Genomic DNA, 16,023 nt, shown 5'->3' with positions numbered 1-16,023 from the left:
TGGATATATTCATAGTAACATAAACTCGATGTTTACATTAACTTCTGTCACTAATCGTTCTCAACAACAAAATTTGTAATCAATTTAATATAGCTAATAGATATATATTCTTATATTTCTTAAAAATGATAAATTGATACAATTAATGTAAATGCCAAGTAAATTCGGATGACTTGAAAAAAACAAAATATATTGCATTATTTAATTGGATGTTGCTTTACACTTTTAATGTTTGAATAACATGCACTGATCACTTATATTAGATAAAACTTTTTCTGTTTAAATAATACATAAAAAATGAAATTGGAGGATTAAAATTAAACATGATTGAGTTGAAGTGCTAAAATAAAATTTTAAGCAAGCTTAAAAGGCTGTATATGTATTTGAGCTAATTAATATGAACATTACGGATACCAACATAGCTCTAACCTAACAACACAATAGGTAACAACCAAGGCACCATGAAATATAGAATATGCCACTGACCATTTGCTTACGCTTTCAAACGCATTGCTTAGCGGGAAATCAGAATAGGCGCCACTGTATCGCACAAAGCATCAATGGACGCCGGAGTGGAGAAGAAAACGGTCATGTCTCCGAAAAATAAGAAGAGACCTCGTCGTAACAGAGAAATATCTCGAAAAGAAGTTCCATTAAGCGGCGATATAGAGGACTTCAGTTTCACTAAAGATGAAACCGTACAAATCAGGGATTCTCTTTTGGAATGGTACGATAAAAATCAAAGGGACCTTCCTTGGCGAAGAATCAGTAGTGGTTTCGATGAGAGAGAAAAAAGGGCTTATGCTGTGTGGGTTTCTGAAGTAATGCTTCAGCAAACTAGGGTTTCAACTGTGATTGATTATTTCAAACGCTGGATGAACAAATGGCCTACTCTTCATCATCTCGCTCAAGCTTCTCTTGAGGTAGGTCATACTTACCTCCATGCTTACTTGGTTCATTTTCTTTGTTGGAATTCAGAGTTTCTACCTTGCAGGAGGTGAATGAAATGTGGGCCGGTTTGGGGTATTATAGACGAGTTCGGTTCTTATTACAGGTGAGCTAGCTTCCTACTTGAAGAGAGGGAGACATTCTACTTGGTTGCTCAGTTGTGAAAACTTTTCTTCTTCTTTCATGTAGTTATTTTCATTGAAGTTATAATGAAAGTACCTGAGATGGTTTCTTCATATTCTCATAGCCCTCCATAGCTCCAGTTTTTAAGTGCGGCAATATTATGATTGAAGGTATAAATTCCTCAAAAATAAATCGACATTGGTAGCCCAGCGGCCAAGGGTGTTCAAAGTGGGGCACAGATGTTCGACTCCCATGATTACCTTATAAAAAAGCTGAAACTAATGCATACTTGACTAAGAACAGAACACAATAGAAGTAATGGATCACTTAGGTAAAACTAGTTGAATTGTGGGATGTAATTCAATTTTCGCCATCATTGCACTTACATTAGGTTGGATGTTCGCTTGAAGATTTCTTAGTTTGGTCAGGGACTTGTATGTACCAGTAAGGATAAGTGCGAGATTTAGAGAGCCCTAATGCAATGAGAAAATGAACTTTTTTTTAGTATTGGACCAAAGTGAGCACAAATAGAGCAGAATGGATACAAATGATTTATATAGCTGATGTCAACTAGTTTGGGATTGAGGTATGGTTGGTTGATACAGCTGCAATCAAAGACCAGTGCCACTTAGAATTAGACACGTTATAGGAGCAGCATAATGATGATTAACTGAATGGAGCATATTCCTACAAAGGAACTCAGCATTTATCCATCTATGTAGTTCTTCCAGTTGCCAAGTGACAATTTATTAGCTAAAGAGGGGGAGTCCAAATTCTGTTTGATTATGTTTTTTTGCAGACAGAGATGAAAATATCAAATTGTGGGTAGAGGAAACTACAATTTTTAATCGGCTTATAAATTACTGCTAAGATGTTGCAAATCAGCATTCTTAGCCTAAGTTTCTCAGACTCTGCAAAAATGTTCCTGCACACGTGTCGGATCCTCCAAAAAAACACTACTTTTGAAGTGTCCGACGGGCACCCAATGACATTTTTGAAGAGTCCGAGTAACATAGTTCTTAGCTCTATTGAAGTGTTCATTGTCGTGTTTGCTTAATAGAGATATCTGTGTTTTTGTAGGGTGCAAAAGAGGTGGTTGAAGAGGGAGGTAGTTTTCCAGAGACAGTTTCAGATCTTCTCAAGATCAAAGGAATTGGTGAATACACTGCTGGTGCTATTGCCTCAATTGCCTTCAAAAAGGTTGATAGGTTCTGCAAACTTTTGTCTCGCTAATACACTCTTCCTCTTCTCACATTTTCTAAGTTATTACTGTAGGCAGTGCCTGTTGTTGATGGGAATGTGGTCAGGGTTATTTCTAGGCTGAAGGCCATATCAGCGAATCCAAAAGATGCTGCGACAGTTAAGAGTTTTTGGTGAGTCTTTGTGATGTATAAAGCAGTTTTGTTGCTTTCTTGCTGCGGAAGTTGGTATGCAACTTTTAAGAACAATACACTACAAAGATTTGCATCATATTTCTTTCTGTACGTACTTTTTCTTTCTGTTTCATATCAAATATATTCAGGGAACAGATATAAATTAATGTCCTGCTTAAGAAGTGATCATGCCATATACTAGTAATCACTCAATTTCAGATATTACTTTATTTCTTAATGAGCTTTCCATCCTGTGTCGTGATGTATTTTCTTTTGAATTAGGAAACTTGCAGGGCAATTAGTTGATCCTTGTAGGCCTGGAGATTTCAACCAATCTCTTATGGAACTTGGAGCTACGTTGTGCTCTCTTTCGAATCCAGGTTGTGCTGCGTGCCCCATCTCTGGTCAATGTCATGCTTTATCACTCTCTAGGCAGAACGAGTCAATTCATGTTACAGATTACCCAACAAAAGTTGTGAAGGCCAAACAAAGGCATGAGTTTTCCGCTGTTAGTGTTGTAGAGATACTGGATTGCCAGGAAATGATGGGACCTCAATCCAGCAGCAAATATATTCTTGTAAAAAGACCAGATGAGGGTCTACTTGCTGGCCTCTGGGAGTTTCCATCAGTTCTCTTGGAGAAGGAAGCAGACTTGGCCTCGAGAAGAAAAGCAATTGACAACTTTTTACAGTCATCATTCAATCTAGATCTTAAAGAGTCAGCTAGAATAGTTTCACGAGAAGATATTGGAGAATGTGTCCACATCTTCAGTCATATACACCTCAAGATGTATGTAGAGTTATTGGTCTTACATCCAAAAGGTTCATTCTATGTGTTGACTTACTACCTCATGGTAACTTATTCAAATATTTAGAGTGCAGCACCTTTTTTTACCTACTTAATTGCATGCACTTTCTGTTGACGTGTAGGAAATAAAAGCATCAACTACAAAAAGCGTAACAAAGAGAGTATTACATGGAAGTATGTCGATGGCATAAACCTTGGTAGCATGGGATTAACATCTGGAGTAAGAAAGGTACTGCTGAAAATCAAAAGATACCAGGATTTACTGGCCTTCTCAGTGTAGTTAAATGTTATAATGAAGAAATGCGATGGCTTGTATAAGTTAGTTGTAAATAAGGAAATAAGTTTTTCTCTGAAACTGCAAACATCTTACTGACTGCTGCACAATGACTTGACAATTCACATCTTGAGTTGAATATTTTTCCATAATTCATAATGCACTTATCAAGAGCTTTACCTGTGGATCATGTAAATATATGTCCAAGTAGTCATTATAAGATGATTGATATGTGAAGTTATCTTGTCCCTTCGTGCATAGCTCATGTGTGACTGTTTTCCGGCTGTTCACTTTTTAACATTGAGCAACATAGTAAGCATAACAAATAACATTACTACTGTGTTTGGATGTTCAACATCAGTTTCTCCTATTACCATCTAATGCTTGTATTCGAACACTTAGTTCAATGATCAATGTTGCAACATTTCTCTTGATGAATTCCCTGACTGCTGCTTTCGTATTGGTTGAACATCTGACTGGGAATGGTGAATCAAAGATGACCAACAGTTTTCTTCTAATGCAGGTTTATACCATGGTACAGAAACACAAGCAAACTGAACAGGCTACTATCACGGAAAGGAGAAGGATGACAGCAGTAAGAAGATAGAGATGGTACTGGCTGAGTGGCTGTGCCAACAATACCTTAACTTGACCACTCAGGTACTCTTTCTCCAAATTCTGGCGTAATCTTCTAGGAGATTCCTCCCTGATCTAAGATTATGTGTAAGGTCTCTTTATTTTCTGATTGGTTTTTATTCATTTCGACTATAACTGAACCTCCTGGTAATGTCTGTTCTTGTTTCATAACATCCACCCCTATTTTAAATAGAGTTTCTCCTTTCTACATTTCCAGCCAAGCAAATGCACTGATGACTCAGACTGATAACATACACTTTTAGTCCTTTTAAGAATTGAATTGCTTTTACTATAGTACCCACATTACGAAGTTCAGAGAATACATATTCATAATTCATAGCTACAGTAAGTGATTTTATTTGGTTTCAGGAATGTTCATGGTTCCCGTAGTAACTGGAAATTTAGCCATGAAGACGTTATTGTGCAGCTGTTTGACAATGGGTGTACAACAGAACATACAGATGCTAAATTATTGTATCTTACTAACTTGTGTTTCCAAGCTCTGTCTGCCTTATTAAGTGGATGTGTAACCAGTGCCAGCGGTTTCAGGAATCCAATGGTTGTAAAATAGTCTGTATACAGGCATAGATTTTTGGAGCTTAACCTCTTTTGTTCCTTTCCCCATTTTCGTTGCTTGTCTTCTTGAAGATGTAAGGAGTGATAATCAGACATTGGTTTTTGATTGTTACAGTTTTTTCCAATGAGAGTGTTACATCTGCACCTTTTATTTATTTGGGTAAAAGGAATAACTCTACTTGATCACCACCCCACACTTAAAGCTTTGTTCATCCTCGAACAAATCCACATATTCACATACAAGACCACTTGTGACTCGACACATAAAAATATTTGCACTTTGGCTACACAACTTGTTAGGCCTTTAACTTTCCAACTCCAACTAGGTATACTTCATATTCATCCCATACAAACTACGTTGAAATCGCGTAACCTCAGTGATCAACTCATGACTTTTTACAAACTCAATCATAAAATCTACTCAAGATATCTTTTCAATCATCTACCCTTCATTAAACATGCGCCCTCACCACAAAAGAATCATCCAATTTTCACTCATATTAAAGCAATGAATTTTCAAGAAAGGGCGTAAATATAAAAACACACTCACTTTGGCAAACGAACTCACATGTTACACATAGCGAAGCATAGGCTTGCCTTTAGAGTGACGCTCAACTAACTTGGTATGTTCTACTAGAATCAAGTATGACTTTTTCGGGTTGTAATGTGGGCTGAGGGACGGGTAAGAAAACTATATAATTGTGATTTACACTTTCCTAAGCACTTTGTACTTTTGGACTTCATTACCCCTTATTTCCTTCTTTTTAATTTCAGCTCCCTCCTTAACAATCATGTTTTCACTAGTAACCTCCCTCTGATCAAGAACAATTCAATTTATTTACTGCTTTCTTTCACTTATTCTTCTCTTTTTCTTTTTTTTCTTTTTCATGTCACATTCTTTCGGCTTTTTCATCGCTTTGTAACTATTCATGATTTCCATTAACACTCAACCCTTCCCTTTTAATTTTATATGCAAAATTAGAACATGTCTATGCTACAATGCTTAAGCAAGAAGGGTGCAAGAACTAGGAATTCAAAAGAAGAGTCAGGCTAATTACACGGGTATCAACAAATGACTACAGGCTCAATAGGTCTAATTAGTGATGCTCTTATCTGAGAAGGCTAAATTTACAAGACATACCAAGGAAGACCTATTATCACTTTCTAACAGACCAATACCTTTATTTTGCTTCCCAAACACACCAGGCAAGTTCTAGACATCAAGTTGTAACACATAATACACAAACTTTACCACCCCTTAGCACATGTTCAAATCAGGCAGGGTCACTATAGCTTTCAAAGTTCATTAAATGCAAGAATTCATATTAAGTTGATGTCAATTTTTGAGTCAACCAAAGAACCTAAGAGTTTCTAAACATAGTTCATCTCACACTTCATTATTTAGCCAATATGAATTCATGCAGCTTACACAAACACTTTGAAACACTGGACACTTTCAGAAAAGTACCGTTAAGACATTTATCATCCATCCATTATAGGGAAAGATCACTCAACTAAGACTATGACTCAATCTTAACGGACAAGACTCATTTTTTGTACGGTTTAAAGGGACTATCCTTGGTCAAAGAACCGAAAACAAACTCTAAGAAACCTAAAATTAAAATCAATAACCAAAGCAACAAAATATTTATTTACACAGGAAAGAATATAACCCCACTCTAGACTTAAAAGATTAGCACTGTCCCCTAGTGCTTTAAAAACTACCAAAAATAAAAACCAAAGTAAGGTGAGGAACTTCCCTAATCAATCCTTATGGAATCAGCACCTCTGATGTCCTATGAACTAGAGGTTGGTCAGCATCCTTCTTAGAATCAGTATCAACATCGGACCGATGTGCAGCCATCAGTGGAGACATCATCATGTGTGGGATCATAAAACTCGGGCACCAATCCCAGAACTGTAATGACCATTTGGGTCATTTCTTTCATTTTCTGATTTTTCAATACTTAGAACTTTTCTGTAGCTATCCCAAGTTATTCATGACTTGCTGGTACCGATAATTTGGTCGCTCGATCGTTCGTTTGGGTTTTATGCCGGTTTTATTATGTTAGAGCTCTTAGAGTTTGAACGATTTACTTCGGTCAAAAATCTAGGAAGACGACCTCTTCATGGAATTCTGATGGTTCCATCAACTACGAAATGGCCATTTTAGGCTAGTAGCATATTCGATTCAAGTCTTGAGGCTTTCGGTGCGAGTTCGAGCCATTATGTGTTTTAGCCTTTAAGTTTTAACCTAAGTTTGACTTTGGTCAATATTCTTGATAAACATGCTTGGATTGAAATTTCATCAGCGCAGCTAGCTTTGGAATGTCGATTTTAGTCTAGTATAACCTTTTGTAAGGTTCTCGAGGCTTCCGGTCTCATTTCGAGCTCCCTTATGGATTTTGGCTTAAAATGGTGCTTGGGTGTGGGACAAACTTTTTTTGAGATGACCTCTAGTGAAAATTTTGAGTGCGCCGTTGACTCTGGAACATTGAATTTGGTGGGGTAGCATATCTCATTTGCGCACACGAGGTTCCGAATGAATCCCGAGTATCCTAACAGGAGTTTTGAAATTGGCCAAAACCTGGTATTGCACAAACTGCTGGTGCAAGTGCTTTTCTTCATCGCAATCGCGATAATGCCTCCAAAATTGTGGAAGAGCATTCATCTTATCCATCGCGATCATGAGGCCCCAGGCAGCGATCGTAAAGGGGCTTCTAGTGGGGTTGACAAAATTGGTCATTGCGATTGCAAGGTTTGACCACTGCGATTACGATGGTCATTTATATAGGGTGTCGCGATGGTGTTGGGACAAAGACCAGTCGTGAATCATCCCAACTTCAATTAGTATTTTGGTGATTTTTTGAGCTTGAGAGCTCCGTATTAGGAGACTTCAAGTGCTAATTGTTTATGTGGATTGTGGCTACACTATAGAGTGCTTGAGGGACGTTGGAGACTCATTTTTTGAGGTAATTTCATGCTCGAAGGGACGACCCTCTCTCTTTCTTAGAGCTTTAATGGTGAGTTAATGCATGAGATGATTTCTTTTCTTTCGAGCGTCAAATTGTGTAATAAATTGGAACAGAAGTTCACTAAGCTCAAATGAACCTTTTCACAGAGTCGATTTTAGGATTTCTGTTGCGGGTCCACAATCCCGTTTTAGACCCGATCTTGGGTCTGTCTCCAAAAAATGTAATTTTGGTGTCCAAACATTTGTATTGACGAGGTAATCAATATTTTGTTAGTGTGGAGACAATTGGAGGTGATATGGAGGTGGAAAGTGTCAGTTTGATGGATTCGGAGTGCGTGTGATCGGCTTCGAGGTATGCTACGGTCTTCCACTTTTACTGAGCTTTATTATATATTATTTAGTATATGTTGCATGTGATTTAGGTTGGTAATTGCTAAAATTAGAGTTTTCCTCTTCCTATTCCATTTTTTTGGTTCCCGATTGAGACTTAGACTAATATAGTCTTGTGAAATCCTTTGTTTAGGCAATGGGCCTTATTTTTGGTATTGCCTTAACATTATTATCTTGTTAGAGTTTATATTGATGGCCTTAAGCTAGGTTTGAGCCTTAAATGCTTTATCGTGTAATGTACTGCCCTTAGAGCTAGGCGTAGCTTTTGGTAGGGCTTATTATGGATCTTATACCTATATGCTAGTGCCTAAGACCTCAGTGGATCGTTGTAGCCATAGGTTTGTCTTAAATGTGCTTGTAGGGAACTGAGATGGTATATTTTTAGGGTAAGGCATAGATCCTAGAGATATTTTCTTTTCATATCTGATTTCGAGCCATTTCCCATTTACTTTGCTTTATGTTAGTGGTAGGCTTATGATGCCTTTATGTCTATTATCTATTGTTGGGCCCAATGATGTATTCGAGGAGTGATTGTACCCAGGTTAGTTCCTTTGCCTTGATAGTATGGTATGAATTGACGTTAGTTTTTGGGGTGTGTGTGTTGTTTTGGATGCTGGTGATGGCTTGTTACATTAATTGAGCATTCCCACATGTTTTGTGGTAAAAACCCGATTTATTCATGGAGTTTTACTACTATTTTTGAGAAGGAATTCTCACACTTTTACTATTTTTGAAACTATTTTTTATGGGAGTCGTACCACCTCAATTATTTGGATATCGATTTTGACACTTATGAGGTGCTGAGGATATACTCCTTTTATACTGATAGTTTTAAAGGCATTGCGGATGCACTCATTTTTTATTAATAACCGGCATGGTATTGCCGTTTTTCTACATTGGCTGCATCTGGGATGCCTTTAGCCTGTACTTATGTCACGACCCAAACTAAGGCCAAGCCGTGTCACCAAGATCGGGATTCGAGGGACCCCAACCAAGCAATCTTAGCATAAATCGCATACATAAGGTAAAAAATTGTGATAATGAAAGTGTAAGTAAACTTCAAGGGAAAGGGTTTAAGGGATAGAATCAATCAGCCCATGTCCGAATGGACTACATCATAATTCCATCTATACATGGCTCTAGTTTAATCTTTGATGGAGGCTTAGGAAAAGCTCCTAGCTCATCGAAAACAATATAAGAAAGTCAAGTAATCAACAAGAATGAAAGTCATGTCCTCGATAGAATGAGGGCTCACCAACTCCTTGAAATCTAAAGCGACTCTAGCCACGAAGAGGATGGTCATGAGTGTCGTCCGTCCTTACATTATGAAATAATGTAGGCAAAATATGCGTTGCATAAAAGGTACTAAGTATGTGAGATATGCATGAACAAGTAAAGGAACGTGAGAAATATGCCATAAGATGCATGATCATTCATAATGAACATGAGCAAGGCTTTATAGCATTTGAAAACATATGAAAACTCATGATCAATACATATCATAAATCTTCATCGTAGAACTCATAGTTTAACTTCAACTTGTGTGGGATAAGACCTTAATCGACATCTTAGATCATGCGAGCTATAACATTGAATCCGATGGAACTCTCATAGAGAAGGGAGAGGCTACCTTGCCAGGGTATACTTCATCATAGTGCTCAATACAACTCAACTGTGCTATATGTAGATTCACTAGCTAGGCAATGAAGGCATTCTATGTGGGAAACATAGTTTGGGTCTTTAGATTGCTACTAGGATTCTCTTGGATAACTAACTGCATTATCGTACCAAGCCCCACCTAGAAGTCCTCTCGGTGCTTAGTCAATATCCCAGCGAAAACTCTTAAAAACATGATCATAACATAATAGGGAAATATAGTAACTACCTATCAATCTATCTTTATAAAACATATTAGGAGTAGCTCACCATTTTTGGACGTGATTGTGTGAGAATTGAGCTTATCACACCATAATAATATTCTTTCATAATATCTTGATCATCATCATAATTTCATCATTAAAATCATAATCTCAATTTTAAATCATGAAAACTTTCCTTGAAAATCCTTTAACTCATAGTCAACTCATGAAAATCATCTTTAAACCATTAAATCATAATTGAGATAGCTTTATGCATGGACATTTATAATTCAACTTAAAATCATGCAATTCATGTAAATACATGCTTAGAATAATCATTGATAATAAATCAAAATGAAATTGAAACAACTCAATGCAATTCATCAAAACTAGGGTTCATAATCAATTTCAAAATTAAAGGGAACTTGAGAAAAGTCTGGGACTCCAAGGGTAAAATGGGCCCATGGATCAATTTCTCCATACCCTAATTGAATTCACTAAGAATTGAAGAAGAAACCTTGATGAATTCTGTAACTCTAGCTTAAAGCTTGAAGAAGAATCCTTGAGAGAATTGAGTTCCTTGCCTTGGAGATTTTTAGAAGAATAATTTAGAATTAGGAAAATTTCAATGAATTGGGTAGATATAAGCTTGAACTTAGCCATAATTGTGTCTAGGTTCATTGAATCGAACTTGGGAAATGACACAAATACCCCTCATTAAAACTTCGAATATGACTGTTACACCCCACATTCTTGAACTCGGAAGGTTCCTTAAGTTACTTAGAACCTATCATGTGAGTCCCCTAAGTTACGATACCATCAAACAACTCTAAGGAAGGGAGGATGTGATACCCCATAGTAGAGAAGGTTGGAAATAGAGTCATAAGAATCCGGAAGGAATTGGAGGCCAAGTATGCATCGTAGGACTCGATTTACCTACATAAGCTACTATCTTAGAAGTCTTACATACTTGAGCTATTTGAGTACATACCAAGCTTGCGTAGCACGGATGGCATAGGCTCTTAAAATAAGACGAGATTACGAACCTACGTGGAAGAAAAAAAAATAATGCGGGGCAGCCAATGGGAGGGTGACACGTGGTAGCACCTCAAGAAAGAAGGTGACCCACCTGCTTGGGGTCAAGTAGGTGAACCACCTGCTTGGGGGAGGTGGGCCCCACTACCACGTGGCAGCCCCTCCTTGATTGCATGGATGCGGTGGCCCAATAGGGGCTGGACACGTATCACCTCTAGGGGATGACACGTGTCACTCCCTAGGAACACATATATATGTGTATATACAGCATACACCTCAGTTCCTTCATCAAATTTCCAGCCAAAGTGAAGATGAACAAACCTTAAGCTAAGAGAGAAAAGGGTGACGACTTTGGAAAAAAAAAAGGTAAGTCCCAATTTTGTTCCGTAAATTTATTATCTAGTGTATACCACGATGATATGAAAGTATTAGTAGTATAAAATTAGAGTTTGGTGCAGCAAAAAAATGGACAGCAAGCTGCCACAACGTTACAGCGCGCTAAAAAAAGTTTCGAGGCGCGATTTCGGCGAGTTCTAGCCAATTTCGGGAAAGATAAAGTCTTCCCCTCTAATTTGAAGTTTATGATGTTATTATAGGGTGTATTAAACACCTTGTGGGCTGCTGGAAGTTGGGGAAAAGTCAGGAAAAGTTCGACATTCGAAATAAACTAAATTGGAATCGTTATAGTTAAATTGTTGTCGAAATAAGGTGTTGTGCGCGTGGGGGATGATGCTGGTTGTGTTGTGGCCTTTTTCAGTGACTAAAAGTGTTCTAAATAAGGTGGGGGAGCTGCTGGTTACAGCCACACGACCCCCCGCTTGGTACAGTTAAAGGTTTCGCAAAATAGAAACTAGAAACCCTCTTTTGGTATCGTAACTTCGGGCGAGTCATTTTGGAGTTTATATTGTGTAATGTTGCCATGTTATATATATATGAGCTTCTGTTTATGTTGTTGTTTGGATGTAGGTGTTAAGGATATGATTGGGAATTCAGATAGGGCATATTATAGGGGAGGTGCTGTCCGATTTCCGTTAACGCCTTAACTAGTTAAGGAACTAGTCGAGAAGGTGAGTGAAGGGATGAATGTTATGAATACTCGTGGGTAGTCTAAGTTCCTGAAAAGTCTAAGGTTGTTAATACTTGCATTACTTCCATGTTAAATAGGTTTCGAGGACCACGACGTGGACGTGATTAAGAGAAGTCCATACGAGGTATGTGAAGCTTTCTTTTGGCGTGTTTTTGGAATAAATATGTAGAGCTATCCTTATTTTATTTTAACATGTCTTAGATATAAGTTATTATTGATATGTATGTGATATTTGGGATTCCATCCATTCATAAAGCCCTGAATATAAGTCGAAACCCTCGCTTACTTTTTGATGCTAGAACTCCTGCAATAGTTGGGTTGTTGCCTTTAAGTCTTCTATGTGATGAAAAGTAGTACATGTAAAGCTTATCTCTTCTTTCCTTTAGAATGACTTAATTTTAAGTAAAATGATATATGATATGGGTTTAGAGGTAATTCCATTTATGAGCTCTGAGTGTAACTCATGACTTGTAGGAACTTCTTAACATTAAGGGTCTGAAAGTAGTCAAACTACTATTCTCGAGCCTGCTATATAATGAATAGTAAGTGGAGGTACCAGCTCCTCTTTTTAAATGATCTGAAATGATAAATGCCTTTGATTGCATAAGTTGAGTCTTTGACTAGGTAAATTGTGTCTCTGGTTGCATAACTGTCTCTGATTGCATCAACCATGTTTCTGATTGCATAAGCTATGTGGCATTGTCTTGATGCATGTCTGTGATTCCTAAGACCCCAATTTATGTAACCCCTAATGACATCTAAAGGGCACTTCGGATAAGTACCTTCCCGGTCTTCAGGTGACGGTTCACTTGAGTGTTTCATTGAGTCTCAGAGGGTGACTTTATCGCATATAGTTTCTCATTACTCTACTCGTGCATGTTGTAACCCTTCTTTCTTTGAGTCCCACGATGGGCCGGATATTATGTCGGGCGCAACTTTACTACTTCTTTCACCGCATCCCGAGCCGGATATGTACAGTTCCATGCATAAGGAGACGATTTCGTACGTGAGGTGTGATATATGTTATATGTTTTGACCATTCGATTATTCATCGAGTCCCAGGCAGGCTGTAATATGATAGTATATATGGCTAAATAAGGAAGGAACACCGAGTCCCTCCTTAGAGGGTCGGGTACAGTATGTATATTATGATGGTACGCTATAGACGTACACCACTCCATTCACCGAGACCCTCACTAAAGGGGCTGGATACTTATGTAGACATGCATATGGGATTAGGGTGATACATTTGTGACCCCAAACCCCGTAGTGAACCGGATGTAATACGATGACATACATGATAAGATTATACCGTATACGATAATATGATACTGTATATGATGATATGATGAAATGAAATGCATGATGATATGATGACATGTGAATATGAAGAAATGATTATGACACCGAGTTCACTAGAGGGCTAGGCACAACATATGATAAGATGTATGATTTACGTGTCCTAAGGTGCAGGTACAGTAATTCGTTAAGTTGTTATACGTGTCCCCTGCATCCCTATTTTAGTTATGGTCTCAGTTATATGTTGTTATGCTTTATATACTCAGTACATATATCGTACTGACCCCCCGTACTCCGGGGGGCTGCGTTTCATGCCCGTAGGTACAGATGTTCATTCTGGAAATCCGTCATCTTTGGAGTTCCTCTCAGCTATGTCGAAAGTGCTTCACTGTTCTGGAGCCTAATTTTTGATACTGGTCACTTAATGTATATATTTGTACATTCAGGGGTACGATGGAGGCCCTGTCTCACCATATGTTGCTGTTACTATTCATAGAGGTCTATAGACATATGGATGTGGGTTGTTTGTGAGTTCGTTTTGATTGTGCCTATACGACATGTTGTGAATGTTTTTTGTTATAGCAGCTTTGTTAGCTTGCATGCCCTCATGTGGTATGCAACGTGTGAAAGAGGTCATACGTACACGAAAATGTTTTAACTCATTAGGGTTTTGTGTGAGTAGTATCACCTTGTTCATGGTTCAATATGACTATAACTGATAGGTAGGTATATGGGGGTCCAGGTCGGACCCCAGTCGCGGCCTATGGGGTTGGGTCGTGACAGAAGTAGTATCAGAGCGGTTCGTCCTTGGAGTGTCTACAGACCGTGTCTAGTAGAGTCTTGTTTATCGGTGTGTTATGCCCCACATCTATAGACATGAGGCTACAGGATATTTAGGATGTTACTTTCCTTCAGATCTAAGATCGTGCAGTAGAGCTATGTTATTAGGATGATCCCTCACTAACGTACCATTATGTTTGCAGCAATGCCTCCAAAGAAAGCGATAGTTGCTCAGAAGGGCAAGTCAATAGCGGATGAAACAAGTCAGACCCAGGGGGTTGTCAAGGCTCATGCCCAGTCTATGCCGGTAATCATGCTCCAATCGGTGAGCTCTACTACACCGCAACCTTTAGAGGAGCCTAGAGCAGTAGTAGCTGCAGCCCCTGAGACTCTAGTGCCTAGGCCTCTAGCCCCACAACTAGGGACAAAAGATAGGGCAATGAGGGATGCAGTTCAATTGTTGACCAGATTAATGGCAGGGCAGGTTCAAAGGCATGGGCTGGGGATAAAGAGGCGATGTAGTGGGCGACAGCCCGATAAAGATTACGGCAGAGGCCAGCATAAGAAGGCTAGGTTGGCTGGTGATTCGGGGGAGCCTCAAGGCAGACAGCCTTACCAGTATAGTCGATACCCTATCCAACCAGCCTGGAGGGTGCCTCTTCAGTTCCCAAGTGGAAGATTCGATAACACGGGATGTTCAGGAGTCGGTTAAAGCTCCAGGGTTTCAGGTTCACTAATGAGAAAAGGTTTGCGCCAGGCGAAGCCACCTTTGCCCCAGTGTCCTCACTGTGGTAAGACTCATTTTGGGGAATGCCGTCTTATTACAGGTGCTTGTTTCACCTGCGGCCGTCAAGGCCATTTTGGGAGAGAGTGTCTATTCAGAAAAAATTTAAAGGATGCAGCTCAACCTATTGGATCAGTTGTTGGAGTTCCTTCTTCATTGGCTACGCGCCCTATAAGGCAGGGTATTCATACCTCAGCAGGCCATGGTAGAGACTGTGGCAGACCTTCTAGTTCTAGGAACCCGTTGAACCACATTGATGCTTTGTCTAGTGGACAGGATCAGGAGGTGTCGTCAAATATAGTTACAAGTATATTATTAATCTCCTCCCAGGATGTATATGTATTAATAGATCTAGGCTTTACCTTGTTATATATGTCTCTTTTGGTTGTCAATATTGGGCGCCCTGTGTGGCTGCGATATAATACGATACGAATATATATATGTGTGCCCTATGAGGCATTGTTGGCATTTTCTGCATGTAGGGGTTGGGATAGTAAGAAATACAGAGGAAATTCTGCCCAAAATTTCGTTGAAATAAAAAGAGAATGAGATATAGGGCTATAGTATATCTGGAAAGGGTGTGCTCACAACAATGATGAGATTTGACTAAACAAGTATGGCTGACCTCGAGAAATAAGTTAATTGCTGAATTAATGGCAATAGAAACTAGGAGGTCGATACTGATTTAGTAGAACGAAGTTGGAAAAGAGCTATAAGCCAAAAAAGATGACTTAGAGAAGACTGATAGATCCGGATAAAACGATATAGTAAGGCATCTCCTGAATTGATACATAGGGATAAACTATGACAAGTTATAGTTAAAGGAAGTAACAGTATGATTAAGACAAGAGTACGAGGGATAAAGAATTGTGACGGATATGAACTGTTAATAAGACAGCTTGTGAAACATTAAGGATAATGCTAACTAAAAAGGGTAAGTATCCCATAGTAAGAATCGTGAAGAAAGTCGAGCGGTGTTATACTATGGGACTGAATGCGAACAGGGTACCAGGTGAATATAACAAACACCATTATGAGAATAAGTAGAGTGTAGTAAGGAATTAACTAGAAGGTATGA

General features: G+C 38.7%; 1 protein-coding gene across 3 annotated transcripts; it reads left to right on the top strand.

Moving 5' to 3' along the window:
- Positions 1 to 404: 404 nt before the first annotated feature.
- Positions 405 to 4,926, top strand: LOC129882580 (adenine DNA glycosylase). Of its 3 annotated transcripts, XM_055956952.1 has the most exons (8): positions 408 to 923; positions 995 to 1,054; positions 2,152 to 2,271; positions 2,347 to 2,444; positions 2,727 to 3,265; positions 3,374 to 3,480; positions 4,049 to 4,185; positions 4,531 to 4,926. In XM_055956952.1, the coding sequence occupies exons 1-7, from the start codon at positions 561 to 563 to the stop codon at positions 4,130 to 4,132; spliced, it is 1,371 nt and encodes a 456-aa protein (XP_055812927.1). In that variant the 5' UTR covers positions 408 to 560; the 3' UTR covers positions 4,133 to 4,185; positions 4,531 to 4,926. The 3 variants fall into 3 exon arrangements, with proteins under 3 accessions (XP_055812929.1, XP_055812927.1, XP_055812928.1); XM_055956953.1 differs by lacking the exon at positions 995 to 1,054; XM_055956954.1 differs by lacking the exons at positions 4,049 to 4,185; positions 4,531 to 4,926 and having other exon boundaries at positions 405 to 923; positions 2,727 to 3,233; positions 3,374 to 3,465.
- The last annotated feature ends 11,097 nt before the right edge of the window (positions 4,927 to 16,023 follow it).

This window comes from Solanum dulcamara, chromosome 3 (assembly GCF_947179165.1).
Source record: "Solanum dulcamara chromosome 3, daSolDulc1.2, whole genome shotgun sequence".
Classification (NCBI taxonomy): Eukaryota; Viridiplantae; Streptophyta; class Magnoliopsida; order Solanales; family Solanaceae; genus Solanum; species Solanum dulcamara.
Note: the sequence above shows the minus strand (reverse complement) of the source record. Positions and strands in the feature narration are given on the sequence as shown.